The sequence below is a fragment of the Camelus bactrianus genome, chromosome 3 (assembly GCF_048773025.1).
Source record: "Camelus bactrianus isolate YW-2024 breed Bactrian camel chromosome 3, ASM4877302v1, whole genome shotgun sequence".
NCBI classification, from domain to species: Eukaryota; Metazoa; Chordata; class Mammalia; order Artiodactyla; family Camelidae; genus Camelus; species Camelus bactrianus.
Window position 1 is genome coordinate 86648388 of NC_133541.1, and position 23737 is coordinate 86672124.

Here is a 23737-nt window from a genome sequence, read left to right on the forward strand (position 1 = left end):
TTCTATGATCTCTAATAGCTTACTTTCTTCTTGTGATGGGCATTTTTTTTTATTTTTTAACATTTTTTATTGATTTATAATCATTTTACAATGTTGTGTCAAATTCCAGTGTAGAGCACAATTTTTCAGTTATACATGAACATATATATATTGATTGTCACATTTCTTTCTCTGTGAGCTACCATAAGATCTTGTATATATTTCCCTGTGCTATACAGTATAATCTTGTTTAACTATTCTACAATTTTGAAATCCCAGTCTATCTCTTCCCACCCCCCACCCCCTTGGCAACCACAGGTCTGTATTCTATGTCTATGAATCTATTTCTGTTCTGTATTTATGCTTTGTTTTTTTGTTTGTTTGTTTGTTTGTTTTCAATTCCATATATGAGCAATCTCATATGGTATTTTTCTTTCTCTTTCTGGCTTACTTCACTTAGAATGACATTCTCCAGGAGCATCCATGTTGCTGCAAATGGCGTTATGTTGTCGGTTTTTATGGCTGAGTAGTAGTCCATTATATAAATATACCACATCTTCTTTATCCAGTCACCAGTTGATGGACATTTAGGCTGTTTCCATGTCTTGGCTATTGTAAATAATGCTGCTATGAACATTGGGGTGCAGGTATCATCCTGAAGTAGGGTTCCTTCTGGATATAAGCCCAGGAGCAGGATTCCTGGGTCATATGGTAAGTCTATTCCTAGTCTTTTGAGGAATCTCCATACTGTTTTCCACAGTGGCTGTACCAAACTGCATTCCCACCAGCAGTGTAGGAGGGTTCCCTTTTCTCCACAGCCTCTCCAGCATTTGTCATTTGTGGACTTTTGAATGATGGCCATTGTGACTGGTGTGAGGTGATACCTCATCGTAGTTTTGATTTGCATTTCTCTGATAATTAGTGATATTGAGCATTTTCTCATGTGTCTATTGATCATTTGCGTGTCTTCATTGGAAAATTGCTTGTTTCGGTCTTCTGCCCATTTTTGGATTGGGTTGTTTATTTTCTTCTTATTGAGTCGTATGAGCTGCTTATATATTCTGGAGATCAAGCCTTTGTCGGTTTTATTTGCAAAAATTTTCTCCCATTCCGTAGGTTGTCTTTTTGTTTTACTTATGGTTTCCTCTGCTGTGCAGAAGCTTCTAAGTTTCATTAGGTCCCATTTGTTTATTCTTACTTTTATTTCTTCTAGGAGAAAATTTTTGAGATGTATGTCAGATAATGTTTTGCCTATATTTCTTCTAGGAGGTTTATTGTATCTTGTCTTATGTTTAAGTCTTTGATCCATTTTGAGTTTATTTTTGTGTATGGTGTAAGGGAGTGTTCTAGCTTCATTGATTTACATGCTGCTATCCAGTTTTCCCAACACCATTTGCTGAAGAGACTGTCTTTATTCCATTGTATATTCTTGCCTCCTTTGTCAAAGATTAGTTGACCGAAAGTTTGTGGGTTCATTTCTAGGCTCTCTATTCTGTTCCATTGGCCTATAGGTCTGTTTTTGTACCAATACCATGCTGTCTTAATGACTGTAGCTCTATAGTATTGTCTGACGTCTGGGAGAGTTATTCCTCCAGCCTCTTTCTTTCTCTTCAGTAATGCTTTGGCAATTCTAGGTCTTTGATGGTTCCATATAAATTTTATTATGATTTGTTCTAGTTCTGTGAAATATGTCCTGGGTAATTTGATGTGATGGGCATTTTAAAACTGTGGGTGGATGCCCTTTAGCAGCTGGTTGTAGAACAGAAAAGCTTTCTTCTCCTTGATGGAAACAATAGGATGCCTCTTAAGGATCCTCAATTGTAGAGTCTACAAAATGGTCTGCATTTTTTTATGGGCACAGAACTTGACTGTCTCCACCTGCACTCTGCCCATGTTTCAGGGCTGAGCAGCAGAGCTTTGAAGCTGGCAGGCATATTGCAAACTGCCTATGCACAAGTAATGTCCTCTGTGGGGTCCAATAAGGGCAGTAAGTTCAGTATTGAGAGAACACTGGAGGATCTTGGATCTCACCTTTTTTTTTTTTTCATTTTTTAAATTATTAAAAATTGTAAAAGAGTTGATTTACATGCAGTTGTCCAGCTTTCCCAATACCACTTGCTGAAGAGACTGCCTTTTCTCCATTGTTTATTCTAGCCTCCTTTGTCAAAGGTTAATTGATGGTAGGTGTGTGGGTTTATTTCTGGGCTCTGTTCTGTTCCACTGGTCTATATGTCTGTTTCTGTGCCAGTACCACACTGTTTTGATTACTGTAGCTCTGTACTATTGTCTGGTCTGGGAGGGTTATGGTCCAGCTTTGTTCTTCTTCCTCAGTATTGTTTTGGCAATTTTGGCTCTTTTGTGATTCCATATAAATTTTAGGATTATTTGTTCTAGTTCTGTGAAAAAATGTCATGGGTAATTTGATATAGATCACATTAAATCTGTAGTTTACTTTGTATATGGCTGTTTTAACAATATCAAATTTTCCAATCCAATAGCATGGGGTAATCTTTCCATTTCTTTAAATCATATTCAATTTTGGATCTCATCTTCTTGATGCATATAGAAAAGAGCCTGACTTATCATGAATGACCAGTAATTCTCCACCACTGAAGCTTACTTACCCTTTGCACCTTTTTTTGTTAATTACCTGTCTAATTTCTGTTTATCTACATATATATATTTGTATGTGTGTATATGTATATCTACATAGAACACTGTAACATTTTTGATCTTATAAATCACATAATTTTTTTGTGAGAATATGTTTTTTAAGAAATAAGCATAGTGCATCATAGAACTTCATGATGTGTTAGAGAAATGAGGGCTTTTAATAGCCTCACATTCATTTAGATTTGTGAGAAACTCAGTGATATTCAGGAAGAGACTAGAAGGTGTTGAGCACCTGTCATGTGCCAGGCTGCATGCTAAGTGCTTTATAAATTTTGTTTTATTTATTTACTCCATCACAAGCCCTAAGAAATAGGTATTATCACCCCCCTTTTCCATATGATGGAATTAAGGCTCAAAGTGGATAGGTCATATCTGTAAGGAATCACATCTAGCAGGCAGCAGATCTGGGTGTCAGGTGTGTCTGACTCCAGATTCTTCTTTCTACAGTATCATGTAGCTTCTTCAAACTGTAGTAATTATTAGGACTGATAGTTTCTTTTTAATAAAAGGGCTATATTTCAAAGCTATTTCCATAGCTTTCAGGTCCCCATGAACAATATTCTTTTGACCAGCTGCAACACATTTTCTACAGGAAACCATCTTATTCTGCACTGTCTGCCTCTATCATGTCTAACTTACCTGACAGTTCTTTCTAACAAAAATAACTCATCTTACCCTTTTCACTATCAGACTGCTGAGCGGGACTGAGGTGTATACATGTTCTTCCCAGTGTGTTGTCCCACTGTTCATTATTTGCTTGCTTGCTTTTCCTTCTTTCCTTCCTCATTTATTTCACAGATTCAACCTGCTTTGTTGCCTGGTGCTGTTTAAGGCAACGGGATTACAACAGTGAACAAAATAGATGAAGTTCCTGTCCTTAGGGAGCTTATAATTTAGTGGCAGAACCAACAGTAAACCAACAACCAACAGTGTATGTGTGTGTGTTAATGCCAGATTGGTAAATTCAGAGAAGAAAAATAAAGCCAGTTCTGGGGATGGAGAATGATGGGGAGCTAAAGTCCCTGTTGTAGATGGAGTGCCTCGGTAACACCTCTCCGAGAAGGTGACCTGGAACAGTAACAAAATGAAAAGAATGCTTTCTCAGTAGGAAGAAAGCACTGCAAAGCCTAGAGTTGGGAATGTGCATTTGATGGTCAGTAAGGAGATGGATGTGGATAGACCAGGATGAGGAAGAGGGCATATTAGGAGATGAAGAGAGAGGGACTCTGAAGTCAGCTTTTATGAGGCCTTGTAGACTCGGGTAGGGACTCAAATTTTGTTTAAGGAGTGATGGAAACCCACTGGAAGGAGTTAAGCAGAGCAGTCATGTGATCTGATAGAGGCTTGAAAAGGGCCAGTTTGGCTGCTGTGAGACATAGATTGTTTCAGGGCAAGAGTAGAGCCCTGGGAGGTTGTAAAGTAAGATCTTGGTCCTGGATGAAGGAAGGCACTTCAGATTTGCAAATGACACAAAACTTGGCAAAAACCCTGCCTCATGATTGAGTTGACAGCATCAGTTTTCAGAAAAGTTGCAAAATCCTTGTATGATGCGTTGAAATCGACTTAACACTATTTAACAGGTCGTTTATAAGCTTAACATCAGTTTTCACAATCATTTGTTCCAGAACTCTTAGGGAAGACCTGGGGGTTTTGTTTGACCTCAAGGGCACTGAGAGCCAACAGTGAGTGAGATACAGCTTCCAAAAACATTTTAAAAATACAGGTTGAAGATATGGAATCTTAAACTAAGATTGAGGGAAGTCAGGGCTCTGCTGGGTCATAGTGGTCAGGCCTCATTAGGAACACGGGGTTCTGAGTGGCCACTAACACAGGTGAGTGCGGAGGCCCACCACACATACGTAGTGCAGGCTCAACCAGCTCCAGTGATGGAGAGAAAAGTACCTTCTATCTTGTAGAGATGGGTGGATATGGCAAGGTACACTTACGTGGAATCATCTTTTTTCCTCCCTGTTCACCACCAAGTCTCCCCTCCCCTGAGCTGATAAAGAAACAGTTGGAGCAATGACTAGATGCTAATAATCATATTAATAGATAACATTCTTGTTTGGATTCTTGCTAAATGCCAGGCAATATGGTGAATAGTTTACATCGATAATCCTATTTAATGCTTACAACAAACCAATTTGAAAGGTTTCGTTACAAACTGCGTGTTATAGGTGGAGAAGTGAGGGTTGTAAAAGTTAAACAACTTGCCCCAAATCAGAGGAGATCAACAGAAGACACAGGCTTCAAACCTCAGGCAGTTTAATTCAAGAGCCAGAACTCTAAACCACTATGTTATACTGCAAAGCTGGTGAGTGAAATAAAAACACTAGTATAGTAATTTATGCATATTAGGGGTTAAACCGGGTTTTTTTATGGGTTAAAATCTGTCCTTTATACTGATTCTGAGAAAATCCGTGCTGAGTTTTAAACTACCTCAGCTATGGATTTGGGGACACAATCCATGGACTAATTGGGGAGTGGCTATATTTCCTTAAGTCCTGGATTCTCCATTTTAGGTGAAACAGTGACAAGGTGGTCAGTAGTGCACGCCTAAAGCCCAGGTCACCTGAAGGACAGCTGTAGGAGCTGGAGAAGTGTGATTTGGAAGGGGAGACTCTTAAAATGCAACAAAGGCTTCTCATGCTAAAATGGAGGACCGTAAGCCATAACATGATCTCAAGACCTCGAAATAAACTTTTCTTCCTAGGTGATCAGAGCCAGTCTTCTGACTTTAAATCATGTTCACACTTTGATGACTCCCAAATTTATTTCCCTGGCCAAGACCTCTCCCTAAGCCCCAGACATGTAAATTCAGTCCTACTCAGTATCTCCATTTGATGTCTAACATGCCCCACAGACTTAACACTGCCAGTGCCTAGCTCCTGTTTGCCCCCATAGACTCTTCCCAGCTCAATTATTGGCCCTATCAACCTTTAAGTTGCTCAGACCCCAAACCTCACCGTTAAATTAGATTCCCTTTTTTTCTTTAAATGCACTCCATATCCAGTTATCAGTCTGTCCTGTTGCTTCTCCTTCCACTCACATCTTTCCACCACTCAGCTCTCATTTCTAACTCTTCCCCACTTATCAGTCTAGGCACATAAACATGTCACACATTTAATCTTCCATCTGCCTGGACCACCCCACCGCCACAACCAGATATTCTCACTTCCTTCAGATGTGTGGTAAAGGGAATAATGGACCTCCAAAATGTCTACACCCTAATCCTGAGAATATGTTAGTTGACATGCAGAAGGGACTTTATGGATCAAGGACCTTGAGATCACAAAGACAGTTGTTAATTATCTGTGTGGGGCTAAAATAATCACACGAGTCTTCCACTTAAAAGTGGAAGAGGAAGTGAAAAAGTAGGCCAGAGAAATGTGATATGAGAAAGACTTGATCTTCTGTTGCTCCCTTTGAAGACCAAGAAAGGGGACCATGAGCCAAGGAATAAAGGTAACTTCTAAAAGCTGGGAACTTTGCCTTTAGCTGATAGCCAGCAAGAAAACTGGGACCACAGTCCTACAACCACAAGGAAACAGAAACCTTTTCTCCTAGTGAACCACCAAAGGGAACCCAGCCATGCTAGTACCTTGATTTTAGCCCAGTGGAGAAACGAGTCAAGTGCCCTGGACTTCTGACCTGTGGAACTGTGAGATAATAAATGGATGTTGTGTTTGTTACAGCAGGAATGAAAAACTAATAAAAGTTCTCTGCTCAGATACACCTTTATCAGTAAGACCTTCCCTGACCAGCCCATATACTAGCCATACACACGCTTATCCAGCCCCTGTTCTCATTACCCTGATTTTTCTCTGTAGCACTTGTCATCAGCTAATATGCATTTATTTGTGTGATTGTCTGTCCTCTTTCCATTAAAATGTAAGTAAGGTTTGTTAGGGATCTTTGTCTTTGTTTATCTGCACTGACTTAACTTCAGTGCAGATGTTCACTGTTTTATCTGCAGTGATTAGAACTGATCCTGCTAGAAATAATCCTTGTTGAGCAGCTGATAGAGTTAGCCTTTGGTTTCCTCTCAGTTTACCGAAGTGCTCTCCTTACCTCGGGCTGTGCTACATTCAGCTTCTTCCCTCCTCTTTTGCTTCAGGGCTTTGCACCTGTTCTGCCTACAATGCTTGCCCCTCCTCTTTGCCTGCTTTTACTGTAGATCTGTTCAGAAACATCAGCTCTTCAGAGAAATCTCCCCTGATACCGGAGAGGAAATTCTGTTCTCTCTCAAGCACTTGGCATTTTTTAGAGTCAGAATTTTATATTGAGTATAGCTCAGATACCTCTTTATACTTTTCTTTATAGTAGTTATCATAGCTCATAATTTGATATTGTTTTGACTATTCTCTTAATCACTCTCTTTCTTTCTAGTATGTAAGCACCGTGAAGACTAGGACTATGAGTTTACCCGCCATTGTCTTTAGTTATAGAATTACAGGGTTTAGGATTGTGGCTTTCAAACCAGCCTGTCCTGGGCTTATGAATCAGCTCCTAGCTTTGTGCCTTTAAGTTACGTAATTTTCTCTGATTTGGTTTCCTCACTATGGATTGGGAAGAATAAGAGTACCTCCATCATAGGGTGTTGTGTGGATTAAATGAGTTAGTAAGGGAGAGTGCTTTGAGCATTGCGCAGTGCACAATACGTGCTCTGGAACGGTAGCTGCTGCTGCTGCTGCTGCTGCTGCTGCTGTTATACAGTGCAGCCAAGTGCTTGGACATAGCAGGTGCTCAGTGAATATCGGTGCAAAGACATAAATGAACTTCATAAGAACTTGATAGATGTATTAAAAATGAATAATTATCACGTATTATATTTACTCTAGTATAACTTTAGAAGGCAGAAATTTGATTAAGCTTTCTCCTAATTATAAGAATAATACATGCTCTGGTGAAAAAAAATATCGATTTTAGAGAAAATTATAGTCATTTGTAATTCTGCCATTCAGATGTCATTTGGACCTATTTTATGTATATTTTATATAAACAACAGCATAGTATGAATAAAATATTTTATACTGCTTTTTCAACTAGCATTATGATATAAATGCTTTCTCAGAACATCTCAAAACAACAGGTTCTTCTTGATGATTATTGTCCCCTAAAAAAATTCTGTTGGGGCACATAATACATATTTATATGAAATAGTCTGTAGGAGTACATTTCCTGAAAATGAGAGAGTGGGACTGTATTTTAAATAATCTTATCATGCCATTTAGATGATCTTTTTAAGAGTAAGGTATGGAAAACAGTGATGCCTAAAGTTCCAGAAGGCTCTGGGGTGGAGGTGGAGTTTCACTTGATTGCTGAACAGAGGACAGGATAGGACTCCTTGGTCTAGGGAGGCTCCCACCTGAGCAGAAGCCCTAGGGTAGGTGAGTGTGCTCTGTGTGGGCCATGGCTAGAGTGGGGAGGATATCAGACGCAGTTGGCTCTGATTGGCTTGTCCAGAGGAGCTGTGAAAAACAAGAAGGGGTTGATGTGTTAGCGCAGATTCTGGAGGATTTTGGAGGGAGGTGGACGAGTTGCTCCTTTTTGCAGAAGCCAAGAGCTTGTGATGAGATGCAATCAGTAGCCAAGTAGTTTGAGAGACAGATGATGGATTTTTTGTCCCTCTACATCTCAAACTATTTCAGCCACAGATCTGTTCCTTAAGTAGCCTGTGAGGAAAGCTGTCCTCAAATGCCCATGAGAGACCTTCTGTGCTTCCTGCTGGTGTCTTTGTTGACAGCTTCAAAATTAGCAGTTCTTCATTCCATTTCAGACCATCTTACAAAGCACCAAGACATTTTTTATCTGACACACTTATACAGTAGACATTTGATTTTATTAAAGAAGATACTATGGCTCCAAGATATTTAGAGATTTACCCAAGTTAGTCAGTTGTGCAGGTAAAATTTCTTTATCTATTTTCCTTTTTTCAGAGCAGATCATAACATAGAATAATAAAGTTCATACAGCATCTATCTTGAATGCTTAATTATTTAACATAATATGTGATTTATTGCCATAACAGGTCAGGTAAGCAAAGAACTAGCAGTATTCACATTTTATAGAAAATCTAAGTCAAAGCTATATGATATTGAAACTAATGAAAAACTACATTAACCAATCAATATGTATGACCTGATGTATTTGAGTGCCTTTTTTCCCTCCCCCTGAATTGATGGATTGGTTTTGTGTCATAGATATGGCTTAAGAGGAAAAGAAAAATGAAGACTTCTTGTAATCAAGCAGTCAGTCAGGGAGCTGCAGCCAAAATTAGTCAGTAGTAGGGTTTAGACTGAAAACCTGTAATTCTATAAATATCAATAAACTCAAGAAGATCTTTCCTCTATAACCAGAGAGATTTAAAACTAAAACATTTTGGGGAGAGATGATGTCATACTAGGATATCCGAAAGTAATACATATACATGGAATAATTTCCAACTCTGCATAAACCCTACATGTCAAAGGAAAAATAAAATATCTAGTACCTTCCAGAACCAGAAGTTAGTTGAAAAGTTGCTAATTTGTTTTAAGCATTATGACTCTAAATAACATATCTGGATCTCTATTTCTTGATGTTTGAATCTTAGGAAATCTCTGTACCTCTCACTTAGAAATATGAGTCGAATTCACTCCACATCTGTATTTCATGTCTGTCCACCCTCAATTTTCACTATGTATATTATTTTAACTTCATTATTAAAATTAACATTATACCTTTATATTTGTAACTTTGTAACTTAAACCACCCTCTTCATCCACCAATCTTTAAACAGTGTCCTTAAACAAGATGAAAATATTTGGACCTCATTTACTTCCTTCACACCCAATCCTTCCCCTTTCATCTCCTGTTTTCTACTCGTTATGCCATTATTTTTAACACTGACCAAAAATACTTACAATCCGTTCTGTAAAAAATTGTCCTCTATGTTGTATAGATTGATTCTAAAGCTGAGTACAATAATTAATGTTCTCAATGTTATAAATATGTATGTATGTGTACATATGTTTATATTTCACTGTATAATCACATTTTGGAACTCTAAGGAAGGAAAGGTGGCCTTATAAATGACTAAGTCTGTACTGCTCTGTGGGGAATATTTCAAGCATTACTTCACATAGACTCTCATTTTGTAAACTGCAGTAAGTCATGTTCCATTTGTTTTGCTTTGTATTTGGAACTGTATGTTGTATACAGTTTTGTTTAGTTTCATGGAATTCTTAAGCGCTTTGTTTTTCTTGACAGTAAGGTGAATGCTTTGACAACATCATTAAAACTTTATTATTATAATAGGTATTAATCATACCCATTTTCTTCTTGAAAGCATTCCTCATGGAACCCTTTGTCTTCTTACTCTAATTGGAATACTTTTTAGGCTGCATAGCTGGCATTTTAGGATTCCCACCCCCCCACCCCCCTATTTTATTTCTAGATTAGGTCCACAGTTTCTTGACTTCTTTTTTGAATTCTGTTGGGGGTGGGGGAGCTTAAAAGAAAATTTCCTGAATGTGCACTTAGTACACAAAATTTTCTCACTCTTGCATGTCTGAAAAGAGCACTTTCCCACCTTCCTGGTAGAAAATTTGCCTGGATATAGGCAAAAGGTTAAAGATTATTCACCATCAAACTTTGAAGGCATGTGATGCCAACATTTTGAACCAGGTTTTTTTTAAAATTTCTGTGTATTCTTTTGTTGCACTGTGTACCAAGCTACTTCAGCTACAAACCCTTTCTTTGTAGAGGAGAGCAACAGGGCAGTGTGTGAGAAGACCAGACCCAAATGGCAGTGAAACCAGGGTGGGCTTCTCAGCCTCTTAGAGTGGCAGCCTCTTTATAATGTTGTCTTCCTTTGTATTCATTTACTCCTTCCCCAGACCAGAGTCTTTGATGATAACAAAAACAATGGCTGGCTTTTTATATTACTGTATTTTTGAGTTCTTAATTTGGGGAGGGGGTAGTAATTAGGTTGGTTGGTTTGTTTGTTTGTTCATTTGTTTGTTTTTATGGAGGTCCTGGGGATTGAACACAGGACCTTGTGTGTGCTAATAAGCATGTTCTCTACCACTGAGCTCTACCCTTCCCCCTGAGTTCTACTAAATTTTAACAATTCTACATCTGAAGAAAATTTTTTTCCCAAAGTAAATGTGTGGGTTATTTGTTTTCTGAGCTTGCCTACAACTGAGATTGCCTTTTTGTTGTCTTTACATGTGAATAATAATTTGGATGATTATAAAATGGATCTGATCAAACTCTGCAGACATTGCTCTACTTTTTTGGGAGGAGAGGCATTTAGTGTGGCATAGAAAAAGTTGGGGATCATCCCGATCTTTGTTCCTGCCTTTTTCCATCAGGATATTGGTAGTGCTCACTTTTTCATTATTGTGATTTTAAAAAATCCAGAGTATTAGGTGTATTATTTTCCCTGAGAGGCAGTAAACCCTTTTTATCTTTTCAGCTTAGGAAACTTAGGTTTCCTTTGTCTTTGATTTTTGCTCTTGCTCTAATTTTTGTTGTTGTTGTTCTCTTATCACTGATTTTAATCATTTTGGGTCCTTTCTGGTATCATGAATTTTCTTTGCAAAGAAGAATTATATTAAAAAAATAGGTACACACATAAATTTAATCATGCCCAACTCTCACACAGCTCTTCTATAGTGGTAATTATTTAGAGAATTGTCCTCTTTCTTTAAGCAATGGTTTATTTGAAGGAATATATTTTTCTTTTAAAAACATTTAGAATTTTCTGAAATTTAGATGTTTTCAACGATATGAGAAAAAAGTTGTTAGCATCTTCTCCACAACCAAAAGTGTACCTTCATGGGTATCAGATTCTTAGCATAACACTTTAGTGACTCAAACTACTTGGAACACTGGACTTAAAACTTTATTTGTATATGGAATCTCCATCTGTATTTGGAAGGCACTTAAAAGTTATTAGACACAGGGAAAAGAATTTTTTGCTTTGTTTGAAAGTGAATAGCTTTGTAAGGTATAAGCTTCGGAAGACAGATCATTCAACTTGAAATATGGGTTAAGATCTTCTTTAGCTTAAGCTTATTTGTTTTTTAGGTCCATTCCTGAAAAAGTGAATATAAACCCACATTTTAAAATATTTTTTCATTGACTTACATAAGTTTAACTTCAGAGATATAATCGAAAAGGAAAAAAAGCATGTAATCAAACTACACTTAGAAACTGATATACAGCAAAGTGATTCAGTTATACATATACACATTCTTTTTCAGATTATTTTCCATTATAGGTTATTACAAGATATTGACTGTTGTTCCCTGTGATATACAGTAGGTCCTTGTTGTTTATCTCTTTTATAGTAGTGTGTATATATTAATCCCAAACTCCTAATTTATCCTCCCCTGCCTTCCCCTTTGGTAACCAAAGTTTGTTTTCTATGTCTATGAGTCTGTTTCTGGTTTGTAAATAAGTTCATTGTATCTTTTTGTTTGTTTGTTTGTTTAGATTCCACATATAAGTGATATTATGTGATGTTTGTCATTCTCTGTTTGACTTAACTTAGTATCATCATCTCAGGGTTCATCCACTTTGCTGCAAATGGCATTATTTCATTCTTTTATGGCTGAATTATATTCCATTGTATATGTACACCACATCTTCTTTATCCATTTATCTGTGGATAGTCATTTTAGTTGCTTCCATATCTTGGCTATTGTAGATAGTACTGCGATGAATATTGGGGTGCATGCATCTTTTAGAATTAAGAGTTTTTTCCAGATATATGCCCAGGAGAGGAATTGCTGGATCATATGGTAAGTCTATTTTTAGTTTTTTAAGGAATCTCCATTCTGTTTGCCATAATGGCTGCACCAAACAACATTCCCACCAAGAGTGTAGGAGGGTTCCCTTTTCTCCACACTCTCTCCAACATTTATTATTTGTAGACTTTATAATAATGGCCATTCTGACTAATGTGAGGTAACAAATCATTGTAGTTTTGATTTGCATTTCTCTAACAATTAGCAATGTTGAGCATCTTTTCTTATGGGCCATCTGGATGTCTTCTTTGGAGAAATGTCTGTTTAAGTCTTCTGCCTATTTTTTGATTGGGTTGTTTGTTCTTTTTGTTATTGAGTTGTATGAGCTGTTTTTATATTTTGGAAATTAAGCCCTTGTTGGTCCCATCATCTTCAGATCATATTTTGTATCTAATTGTTTTGTGTATCCCTTAACTACTTATTGTGGATACAGATGATTTTATTGCTTTTGTCTTTTAACACTCCTACTAGTTTGTATGTGGAAGGTTTTCTACCTTTACTGTATGTTTGCCTTTACTGGTGAGCTTTTCCATTTCTTAATGTCCTTGTTTCTCATTGTGGCCTTTTCTTTTCTATCTAGAGAAATTCTTTTAGCATTTGTTGTTAAGCTGGCCCAGTGGTGCTGAACTCTTTTAGCTTTTCCGTGTCTGTAAAGCTTTTTATTTCTCCATTGAATTTGAACAAGAGCCTTGGTTGGTCCCAGTGAGTGTGAGATTCCACATGCATCCTTTAATAGTGGAGTCTATTTCTTCCAGTCCTGTGGAGCTCCTGCAATCCCCCTGGCCTTCAAACCCAAAAATTTGGGGGCTGTTCTTCCTAGTGCAAAACGCCTGGGCTGGGGAGCCTGATGTGGGGCTCAGAACTCTCACTCCTTTGGGAGAACCTCTGCAATATAACTGTTCTCCAGTTTGTGAGTCACCCACCCAGGGGCATGAATTTGATTATATCATGAGTCCACCCCTCCTACCCATCTCCTTGTGGTTCCTTCTTTATGTATTTAGTTACGGAAGATCTTTTCTAATAGGTTCCAATCATTTTTATTGATTGTTCTTCTGTAATTAGCTGTGATTTTGAATTTAAAAGAAAAAAGTCTCATCAACATTAGGTATATTATGCATTTTTTAAATGGCAACATAATGTGTGTATGTGTGTGTATAACCCCACCCCCCTAGATCCCCAAGTGAATTTTAGTGATTGTGAAAAGTAACTGTAGAACTTAGTAATGGAAACGTGATCGATAGAAGGGGTGACATTCCGTGCAGCAGCCTCTGTGTAATGTGTCTCATCCCTGGCCTTCAGGAGGGGGCACCTGAAGGGTGACCTGGTAGGTTGACCCTTAGTGAGTCTTCAACTTTCTCCGTCTGTGATTCTCCAGCAAACATGCCAATTAAAGTGGTGATGAAGCCTCAAGTAAGTGGACTCAGAACATAATTTCAGTTGTTTCTTGCAGCTCAGCAGATGGAAACTACTTCCATTGCTCCCACATTGTCCTAATTTAAATCTGGGACCTAACACAGAAAGAAGGGGGCTCTGTATCCTATTAACCAAGCCCCTAAGTTGAAGATGTACTTCTTTTGTTTTTGTTTCTTAGGGTGCTTTCCTTATTGTATTCCTGGCTTTGAAGGGTCTTTGAAGAAGAATTTTCTTTAGTGAATTAGTAAACAATTTTTGTCTAAAAAATAATGTATATGTATCTGAGAATTTGAAGCATGTGCATATGTTTTGAGAAGAAAATATTTTCCCTAATTCACCAAAGAAAAGTATTTTTTAGGGTGATTTGTTGAAAAAAGTTGATTAAATTGGTAAAAATTTACCACTTATTTAATAAAAGCAGGTTTCTTTTTTTAATTTATCTTTTTTTATGTTTGACCATTTAAAAAATTTTTATGTAAACAGAGTTTATTTTTGGAAGAGCAACTCATTGAGAGTAAAACCGTTTTAAAATTTACATATATGTACTGTTCATTGTTTCTAAGAACAGTTTAGAGATTTAAAAAGCAGGTTTCTTAAACTGAGTCACAGTACAGAGGACTTTGTTTCTAATCCAAAGAAGGACAAAAGTACAAACACATTTTATGTTTGATGACATAATTTCTGGCTTTCCAAAAGTTGTATTTACATATAAGGCAGAAATATAGAATCACAGGGCTCTGTTTTCACGATGAAGACATGTGACCTTGTAGCTCCTATGCTAATTTTAAGTAATTCTTTCTAGGATTAAAGTAAGCAAGCTTTTAACACTCTTTAGCGTCATGTGACCTCTACTTCTGTTTTCTTCAAAAGGCCAATTGAAATGAGAAACCAGGCTTACTAAGTAATGGAACAGTTCTCCTTCATCTTGGTGTTGACAAACTCTTGCTCAGGAGTCAGAGACAAACTCTTGGAAATAACAGAGCACCTTCTCTTCTGCCAAGCATCCTTCCCCTGCCTCACCTTAGCACTGTGTTTTCATGAGCATCTAATCATATTTCTCATCCCTTGTTCCCTGTCTTGACCCACTGACCTAAGAATCAAGAAAGTGTCATGTTAGTGCCTACTAATTAGTGCACCCAGAGAGCCTTTTCATCTGGCCTTTCAACCTTCTGGAGGGAGGAGCACAAGCTGTCACTCATATCATGCAGGGAAAATGGACCCTTACTACATTTTCCCTGTTTTGCAAACAGCAGAATTAAGCCCAGCTGAGACTGGAGATGAATATGCAGGTTAGGAAGAAATTAACCTAAAATGCACTACTGTTTGCTTCTTATAGATGACAAAGCACTCCTTTCATTGAAATACCCATAATGGAATGTGATTTTAGCCAGACTGTCACCTTGGCATCACAGTGTTATTTCAGTGCCATCATATGCATTTGGTGATTTAATTTTAGGAGAAGAATGTTCTCTGATTAAAAAGTTAAGAAACATTTTAACACATTTACGTTTCCACTGTTTTTAGATACGTTTGCTGGGATACTGCCGTTTATTAGTGAGCATTTGGTTCGAGGGCTCATTAATCAGTGCTTTTGGGCCAGGGTCTCCTGAGCCTTCTGGGTTCTGGGGGATCAGCTACTGTAATTAAAGGGATGAAATATATCATGGTCACAAACTTACCACATCAGACAATTGAGGGTTTTGAACTGGTGAAATTAATCTTTTTAAATTTTTTCCTTAGGTGTTTAAGATAGAAGTGCTAATGAATGGAAGAAAACATTTTGTTGAAAAAAGGTACAGCGAATTCCATGCCCTGCACAAAAAGGTAACTTTTTTCCCCTTTTGTCTTTATGGCAGATGGTATAACGTTAAGACTGCTTTCTGTGGTTCCTAAGAGCTTTAATAGTTCTTGGAACAGTAGGATTTCTTTTATCAAGAAGTAAGTTTCCTTTAAAAATAAACTGTCAGTCCTTTCAAAGTGGACTTTCTGAGTAGGTGAGTCTTCTATTAAGATGTTTTACATAATAGATTGTGACATCAGACTGTTTGTAGTGTACATATTACAGGTACAGAAAGAATAAGACCCAGACCCAGACCCAGACCCTATTTTCTCCATAAAATACACTTAATGTGCTTTACAAAAAGGAAAAAAAAATGATCATTTTATGGGAAGAAGTGGATTAAAAATCAACCTAGACTTACGTGTACCTGGAAAAGATAAGATACATGTTATGTGTAATTAAGGACTGTTAGAAGATCATGTGAAGGGGGCTCATAGCTTTCTTTTGATTTGTAAAGGCCACTTTACAAGACTAGCATTTCAGTTCTCAGATCCATTTTAGTGAAAGTCTCCAATAAAAGAAACAAGAACACAAAAAGAGTATCTGGGTTTTGGGAGAAATGGTCAATATAGAGTAAAAGAGAGAGTATTTTTTATTTTCTACCAAAATTTAATGTTTTGAAAGTTAAAAATTATTGGGGTGGTGAGATCACCTTAATAACTAGAAATACTTCATGAAATTGCCCAGAAAAATCACGATATATGAGTTAAGGCAGTTTTACCATTTTTCTTTCATATATATACATATTCATATCTGTGTATATACGTGTGTGTGTGTGTAGACTTTGTATGTATGAATATATATATGTATACACATATGAAATGTATGGCAGAATTCAGTTTCTTCTCTTTTGTTACTTTTTAGGTAAGAAGTTAGATGAGAAGATTCTTCAGAAAGAATCTATTCCTTTAATTTCATTAAGGATCTCTGAAATTTTCTGGGTAACTTCAGTGCATAAATGATGTGATAGTGTACTTTGTGTTAAAAGCTCTTTAGCATGTTTTTAAGTTTAAAATTTCTCCACTTTTTACTAGTCAGGAGAATAGAGTAGTGAGTAAAATTTTAACAGGTTATATGGATAAGTTGATGAGCCTGTTTCCCTCTGTTTTCTCATAAAGAGAAGCTGTCACTTATATGTACACTTTTCCATTAGAATGGGAAGGGATAATTTCCTTTGCATTTTCCAATTAAATTTGTGTTACATCCAGGTTTACTTCCGAAAGAAACAACACAAGTGAGCACAGATTTAGGCTGGGTGTTGCCACCTGACTTTACGAAAGCCCCCCTACCTCCCCATCCCCACCAGGGCCTCAGAGAGAAACAAACTTGTTGTCTGGGTCTCACTTCCTTCTCAAGGAATTCCGTTTCGGTTTACTTGTTTCTCGAGGAAATGGATTCTAGAGAAATTTCTGCTGGGTACCTCATGAAATAAGTCCAAACAGTGAGATTAAGATCAGAACTTCTCCCCTAGTCCAGCCTCTGACAACCAGAGTCTGGACTAGGCAGCCTGTCACATCCAAGCCCCCTTCTTAACCTGCCAGGTCTCCATGACCCTGACATAGCCCCACCGGCCCCACCAGGTACTTGGGGACCAACTCCACACGAGGCACAGCTGGGGGACTGCCAGTTAGGCCCACCCTGAGCAAGAGGCTGCCCGTGCTTCTTCCAAGTGGAGGGTCAGTCATCCTACTCTCTTACTCTAATGCGATTTGTTTTCTTCTGCAGAAGAGGACCCTCTCCCCAGTGATGACAGGCATTCTTAGATTCTCATGGTCAGAAAAAATGCCTAGATTTTCTAGGACTCTTCTCTCATTATCTGAAGTTCTCTTAATAATTTTAGCTATTCTTACTATTGTATCATCAGGACTACTAGAGTTAAGAGAGTAGGAATTCTCAAATCTCTCAATTTTGCATGTTTTTAGCAGCTTTGTTAAAACACTCTTTCAGGCACATAGAGAAAAAAATAACATTGGGGCAGAGTTTTAGTTGGGAAGCTCTAATCTTACGTATTATAGAGCAGAAAGTGGCTGCAAGAGTCTCCTTTACTTGCCCTAGTTATATATGTATTAGATTTGGCAAAAAGGTAATTACAAAAGACAGTTAAGTACCAATAATGGCAGAGTGTAAAAATAAACATAAATCTATGATCTTGACTATAAAGTTGTGTGTTAAGGATTGAAATTGGCAAAAAAATTAATCAGAATACACAGGCTTTACTGATCACTGCTGCCACATTGTACAACTATATCTTTCATTAGAACTTTTGTACCCCGATTTCTATATTTGAATTTTGTGATGTACTTTGACTGTTCTATTTTTACATAAAATAATGTTTCCCTTTAAATGCAGTTAAATCTTTTCTCATTTAGTTTTCTTGAATATTCAACTATTTCTGTAGTGGAAGCAGTTTTCTCTGTTGCCAGGGTCTTGATTCCCCTTATACTTTACATTGTATTTCTCACTTGTTAAAAGTGATCAGCCTGTGTCCCCAAGTTACTTCCTAAATAATATATGAACTATCAACATGTGCTTTTCACCTTTAGAATGACAGATGCGTGGCTCGTCTCCATGTACCACAAACACACAAAAATGCCTCCTGGCTTATTGTCAGGCTCCTTTTGAGGCAGAAACTAAAACCATCACCTATATGACAGTTCATCTGGTTGTCTAAAGAAAGTTCTTAATGATTATTACTTCTCCCAAACTTTTATAGTTTTTGATATTAAAGTATGAAAACAGTATTCTGTTTACACTTTTCTTAAGATTTCTTTCCAAATTTTGGAAAATTTCAGGAGTTTTTTTTTTTTTCTATGTGTTTATTTTCCTCCCCTCAAGTAAGATTAGCCTTTTAGATTATAAAGCTAAATCTTGCAGAAAGTTTGGGGACAGAGGAAATAACCCATTGTTACCCATGTATATTTCTGCTATGCTAATACCATTGCTATTTTCCTTCATTTCTTTTCTTGCATTTTTAATGAAACAAATCCTGCTGTGCTGAGTTCCCACATGGTGGAAATTATGGTGTAGAAACTGGTGTGGAAGCTCTGGCGGCAGAATGTTCCTGAGCCTGCCCTTACCTCTTAAGTCCTTGTAGTAAGTCATGTGGTGTCTGGGTGCTTCTAGTTCCCCATTTTTAGTATGGGAACAGTGGGAGTGCTAGAGGCTGCCGCATTTTGTGGCTCATGGCTTTCTTCTGTCTTCAAAGCCAGCAGCCATATCACTCCAACTTCTGCTTCCACCATCACATCTCCCGTCATCACGTCTCCTCTCTCTGACTTGGGGACTTCTGCCTCCCCCATGAGACTACATGGAGCTTCCCTGGATAATTCAGGATAATCTTCCCATTTCAAGATACCTAATTTAATCACACCTGTGAGGTAGTGCATTCACAGGTTCCAAGGGTTAGAACGTGGGCGTCTTTTGGAGGACCGTGATTCTGTCTCCCACAAACCCCTTTACCAGCCGGCCTTCCCACTGCTTCTCCTAAGGAAACATCAGTGGCAGCCAAGCCAGTGTTCCCTGTCACCCCAGTATATGAAAAGTGCTGCCTCTGTCTTTGCCGTGCTGATGGCCTTCCCTCTGTGTTCCCATCTATTCAAACAAACTGAAACAGTTTCACTTCTTCTTCCATGTGCATACCTTTTATTCCCTAATCTCTTTGTTCTTGAAACTTTTTCCATTTAGAGAAGAGATTTCTACTGAAATTAAAAGCGTCTAAGAGATAATTAAAACTTAGTTATGCCAAAGTTTTGTCGGTGGAAAAGTTACCATCAACAGTGGGTACGTAGCAGGTCTTCATGGAGTGAGTTCTGTATAAACTCCTCTCGCAGAATAAAAAGGGAAGGGAGTGGTCCCCCCAGGCGGAGGGGATGGTGTTTGTGGGGTTGTGGAATCTGGTCACTATCTTCAGGGATCAGAGAGGCCGCTGGGCTGGACACAGCCGGGCAGGACAGTTAATCATCGGGTGGAGTGGCAGAGGGGTATTTATCTTGTAAGCAGCTGAGCCCTACTGGAAACACATTGTCTTGGGTTTGTTTCTCCTCATTTCAAGCAATTCATTACTCACCTACCAGCGCTGTCACAGCCCAGCAGCTGTGATGATCAGCATCCTCCGTTCTCCTGACAGAAATAAAAAGGAAAAACATTTCCAATACTGTATCTTCAAGACTTTTTTTTTTAAGGGAGAGAGAGATAATGGTTTTATTCTGAAATTTAAGAAATCTTGGGATTAATATTGTTAAAGGAAGTTTCTTTAAAGTGAAACCTAAGAAGCTTAGTACCGCAGAATAAATAGCTTTTTTGGCTTTGTTCTCACTTGAGAAATACCTCAAATAGTGTAGAGAAGAGATAGATATTTATTCCCTTACAGATAATCATAAATTACTCCTCTCCCCCCACCCACTACTGAATCAGTCTTATCAATAAATGAATATGTTATAATATTTCCCATTGAACGAAGAAGACCCCACCTTGGATCCCATCTTCTCTCCCATGTTCAGCCCGTGCTCTCCTCTCTCAGTATGGTTCCTGGAAAGAGGAGCCTCTGCCTTCCCGCTACCCGCTTTCTCTTTATCCGGCTTCTTAGACTTTGCAGTGTCTCTCTGTGCAGTCTGATGATGCCTCTTAGAAACACTTTCCTGACTCAACTTACTGTTTCACTACCTCTTCACTGCTTGCCCTGCCTCTCATCCCTGCTCCCTGAGAGTTGGTTGTCTCAGACCGTGGCCCTTATGTTAGTTTTCTCCAGCAGCGTAACAGATTGCCACAAGTTTAACAGCTTTAACAACACAAATGTATTACCCTCAGGGTCTCACTCAGCTGAAATTAGGGCGTTGCCAAGGTTATGGTCTCATCTGAGGCTTGGGGTCTTCTTAACATTGTTATTTCCTCATTTGGTTGGAATTCGATCCTTTTTATCTTGCCGAAGTGGCTCTCAGCTCCTTGAGGCCACTCTCAAGTGCTAGCCACGTGGCCCTGTCGTAACATCTGCCTGGGGTCTCAAGTGTAACCTGACCAAGGGGGTGGACTGTCTTGTCACCTGTCGTGTAATGTAACCTGACTATCTCACCAGATTCACAGGTCCTGTCCAGACCCAAGGGGAGAAATTGTACAGGCATGTACACCAAGAGGCAGGATCTTGGGAGCTGCTTTGGGTTCCACAACCCCTTTTCTCCATCTGTACGGAATTCCCAGTGTTGTGTTATCTAGTTCTGTGACTGCAATACCTCTTAGGTATTGTGACTCCCAGTTTACAGACTCATCCAACTGCCTGCACATTATGTCTGCACCCTAGATGCCTGTTGGACATCTCTTATTTGAAATCACCAAAATGGAACAATTGATTCTTTTATGATAGGATTTCCTTTGGTTGGCTATAATAGAAACTTGACTAGGTTTCTTAAACAAGTAAAAGATTAATTATTCTCACATTGCAAGAAAACTGAAGGAAGGCAGTGCAAGTTGATAGAGCAGTTGTACAATATCCATGTTCCAGGCTCCTTCTGTCTTTCTGCTTCACTGCCTTTACCTCAGCATGTGACTTTCACCCTCCGGTTACAACATAGCTGCTGTCCCTCCAGGCATTGCTTCCACATTTCTGAGAAGAAGAAGAGCCTGTTTCTTTTTTTGAGGAAAGTAGGAGCCCTACCCAGTAGACTTAAACGACATTTCATCAACATCTCTGTCACATGGCCATCCTAATTACAAGGAACTTGGGAAATCGAGTTTTTGCTCAGCAAGTTGGCACTCTGAATGACATTTTTGTTTGTTTGTTTGCTTTGTTTGCAGGAAGAAAGAGGGAGTGAACAGTGGACAGGCAACTTGCAGTTTCAGCCATATTCCCCACTCATGTGGGATTCAGTTTTGCTGCAAGTGACTGTAGAACCACAATAATGGTGACACTAACAGATGCATCTTTATTTCTCACTCACGTAAATGTCAGGGCTGGTGTGGCAGTTTCATGGTCATCAGGGAACCAGGCTTTTGTGGCTTTCCCATTCTCAACATCAGGCTTCCACCTCATGGTCAAAGGTGACTGCTCCAGGTCTAGCCATTAGGAGGAAGGAGGAAAGAAAAGAAAGAACAGCCCTTCCCTTTAAGGTCACTTCTGAAAGTTGCACATACATGTGTGTTGCCTGCCTCTGACTGGAATTCAGTCATGTGGCCACACGTAGAGTCCAGGGAGATTGGGAAATGTGTTCCTTATTTTGGATGGTCATGTGCTCAGCTGAAAATTGAGTGTTATATTCTGCAGAAGAGGGGAGATTGGATTGGGGGAGGTAATTAGTGTTCTCTGCTGCTTAACTCTAAACCTGGCATTCTCCCACCTTTCAGTGAACAAGAGGCTACCAGGTGATGTCAGAAACCTGAAAGAGTCAAGGTCATGGGGTCGTTCTGATCACCCCTTTCCACGTAACCCCACCATCTTCTGCTGCTCTCCACTTCCACTGCCAGCACCATAGTCCACATCACCACTGTCTCTTCCCTGGACTTCCACAGGAGCTTTTCCTGGGCTCCCTGCTCAGATTCCACCCCCTCACCATCCATCTTGCTCTTAGAATCAAGCGTGACTTCTTTAAAGTAAAAATCCTGTCAGGTCATTTCTTTGCTGAAAATGTTCAGTTTGCTTCCCATGTGGAAAGATACTCAAATTCCCACCATGGCCTCCAAGGCCCTACCATGTCTGACACTGCCACCTCTCTGAACTGTCTTCTGCTTGCTGGGACCTTCCTTCTCCAGCTCCTTACCTGGCCCTTCCCAGCATCATTCAGGTGGCTCCTCGAACTTTCCTGACTCATGCAGGCCTTCCCCAGCTGCCCTCAATGCAACTCCTATCTGTTACTATCTGCCCTTACCCTGTTTTATTAAACTTGTTTGTTGTTTTTTTATCTGTTTCTGGGTATGAGATCCCCATGAAGGCAGGAGTGTCTCTAACACCAGACTAAAACATGGGAGAAGCTTAGTGTCTTCTATTCCATGACCTCCTTCAGGGGCTCTTTGTCTTCCCTGGGATTTATTTTTTCTGATAGACCAAAGAATAATGTACTTTAACAAACCCTGAATTTACCCATCTTCTCCCTACTATCTGCTGCTTGGAATCCACCTTCTTCCAGGAGGCTTCTGTCTGCAAATCCTCTGCCCTTTGGCTCCAACCTAGGCTGATCGTTCTCTCTGCCCTTGGATTCCCCTTCCCCTTGCTGATGGGGAAGAGCTATGAGTCCTGATCCTATGTTCCTCTTCCTTGCTTTTAATCTCTCAGGTTTCAAGAACTACATACTTCACTTGGTGTAAAAAAAAAAAAAAAAAAATGCATGGGAGATAAGCTTTCTCTCATGATTGATGGTGTGCTGGTTCTAGAAATCCATGTCAGATTAAATTGCTGCAGCATTGACCTTCCAGCACCCGTTGTTGCTGATGGCAAGTCAGTTGCCAGTGAGTTCTGCTTCCTTTTTAATTGCCCCCTTATGTTTTTCCCTCTATCTTCTCTTTGTCCTTGATATTCCGAAATCTCAACAGATAAGTGTCAGTAAGTGTGAGTCCTTTTTTATACATTATGGTGACAACTGAACGGGTTCTTAATCTGAAGACATATATTAGGTCATATAAAATGTTTTAATTCTTTGCAAATTTCTTTGAAAATTTCTTTTAGTCTTTATGAAAGTCTTACTAATTTCATAGTAAATCTCCAGGATTAATCCTGTGTTTTGTCTTTTCACCTACCTTTTCTCTCACTTTGTTTATTCTACACTTTGAGAGGCTTCTGTGATTTTATATTCTACATCTTTTAATTTTTAAATTTTTCTGTCATTTTTTTAATTTTCAAAATCTCTTTCTTTTTCTCTGTTTCCTTTTTTCTTTTTTTAAAATAGAGGTAGTGGGGATTGAACACAGGACCTCACAAGTGTTAAGTATATGCTCTACTACTGAACTATTACCCCCACCCCATATTGTTTCTTTTTCATAGCAACCTGTTCTTGTTTCTTTTCCAACTTGTTCTTGTTTGATAGAAGCAATAACTTCTCAAATCTTTTTGTGG

The 23737-nt window shown here is 38.7% G+C and overlaps 1 protein-coding gene across 9 annotated transcripts in view; it reads left to right on the forward strand.

The window, feature by feature from the left end:
* Positions 1-23737, forward strand: part of SNX24 (sorting nexin 24) — a 134356-nt gene that overhangs the window by 59768 nt on the left and 50851 nt on the right. For all 9 annotated transcript variants that reach the window (XR_006720669.2, XR_012505611.1, XR_006720667.2 and 6 more), the window contains exon 2: positions 15603-15686. Coding sequence is in view for 3 of the 9 variants with exons in the window: in XM_074360558.1 (XP_074216659.1) it covers positions 15603-15686 (84 nt within the window). In the remaining 6 variants the exon portion in view is untranslated. The remainder of the gene's footprint in view (positions 1-15602; positions 15687-23737) is intronic.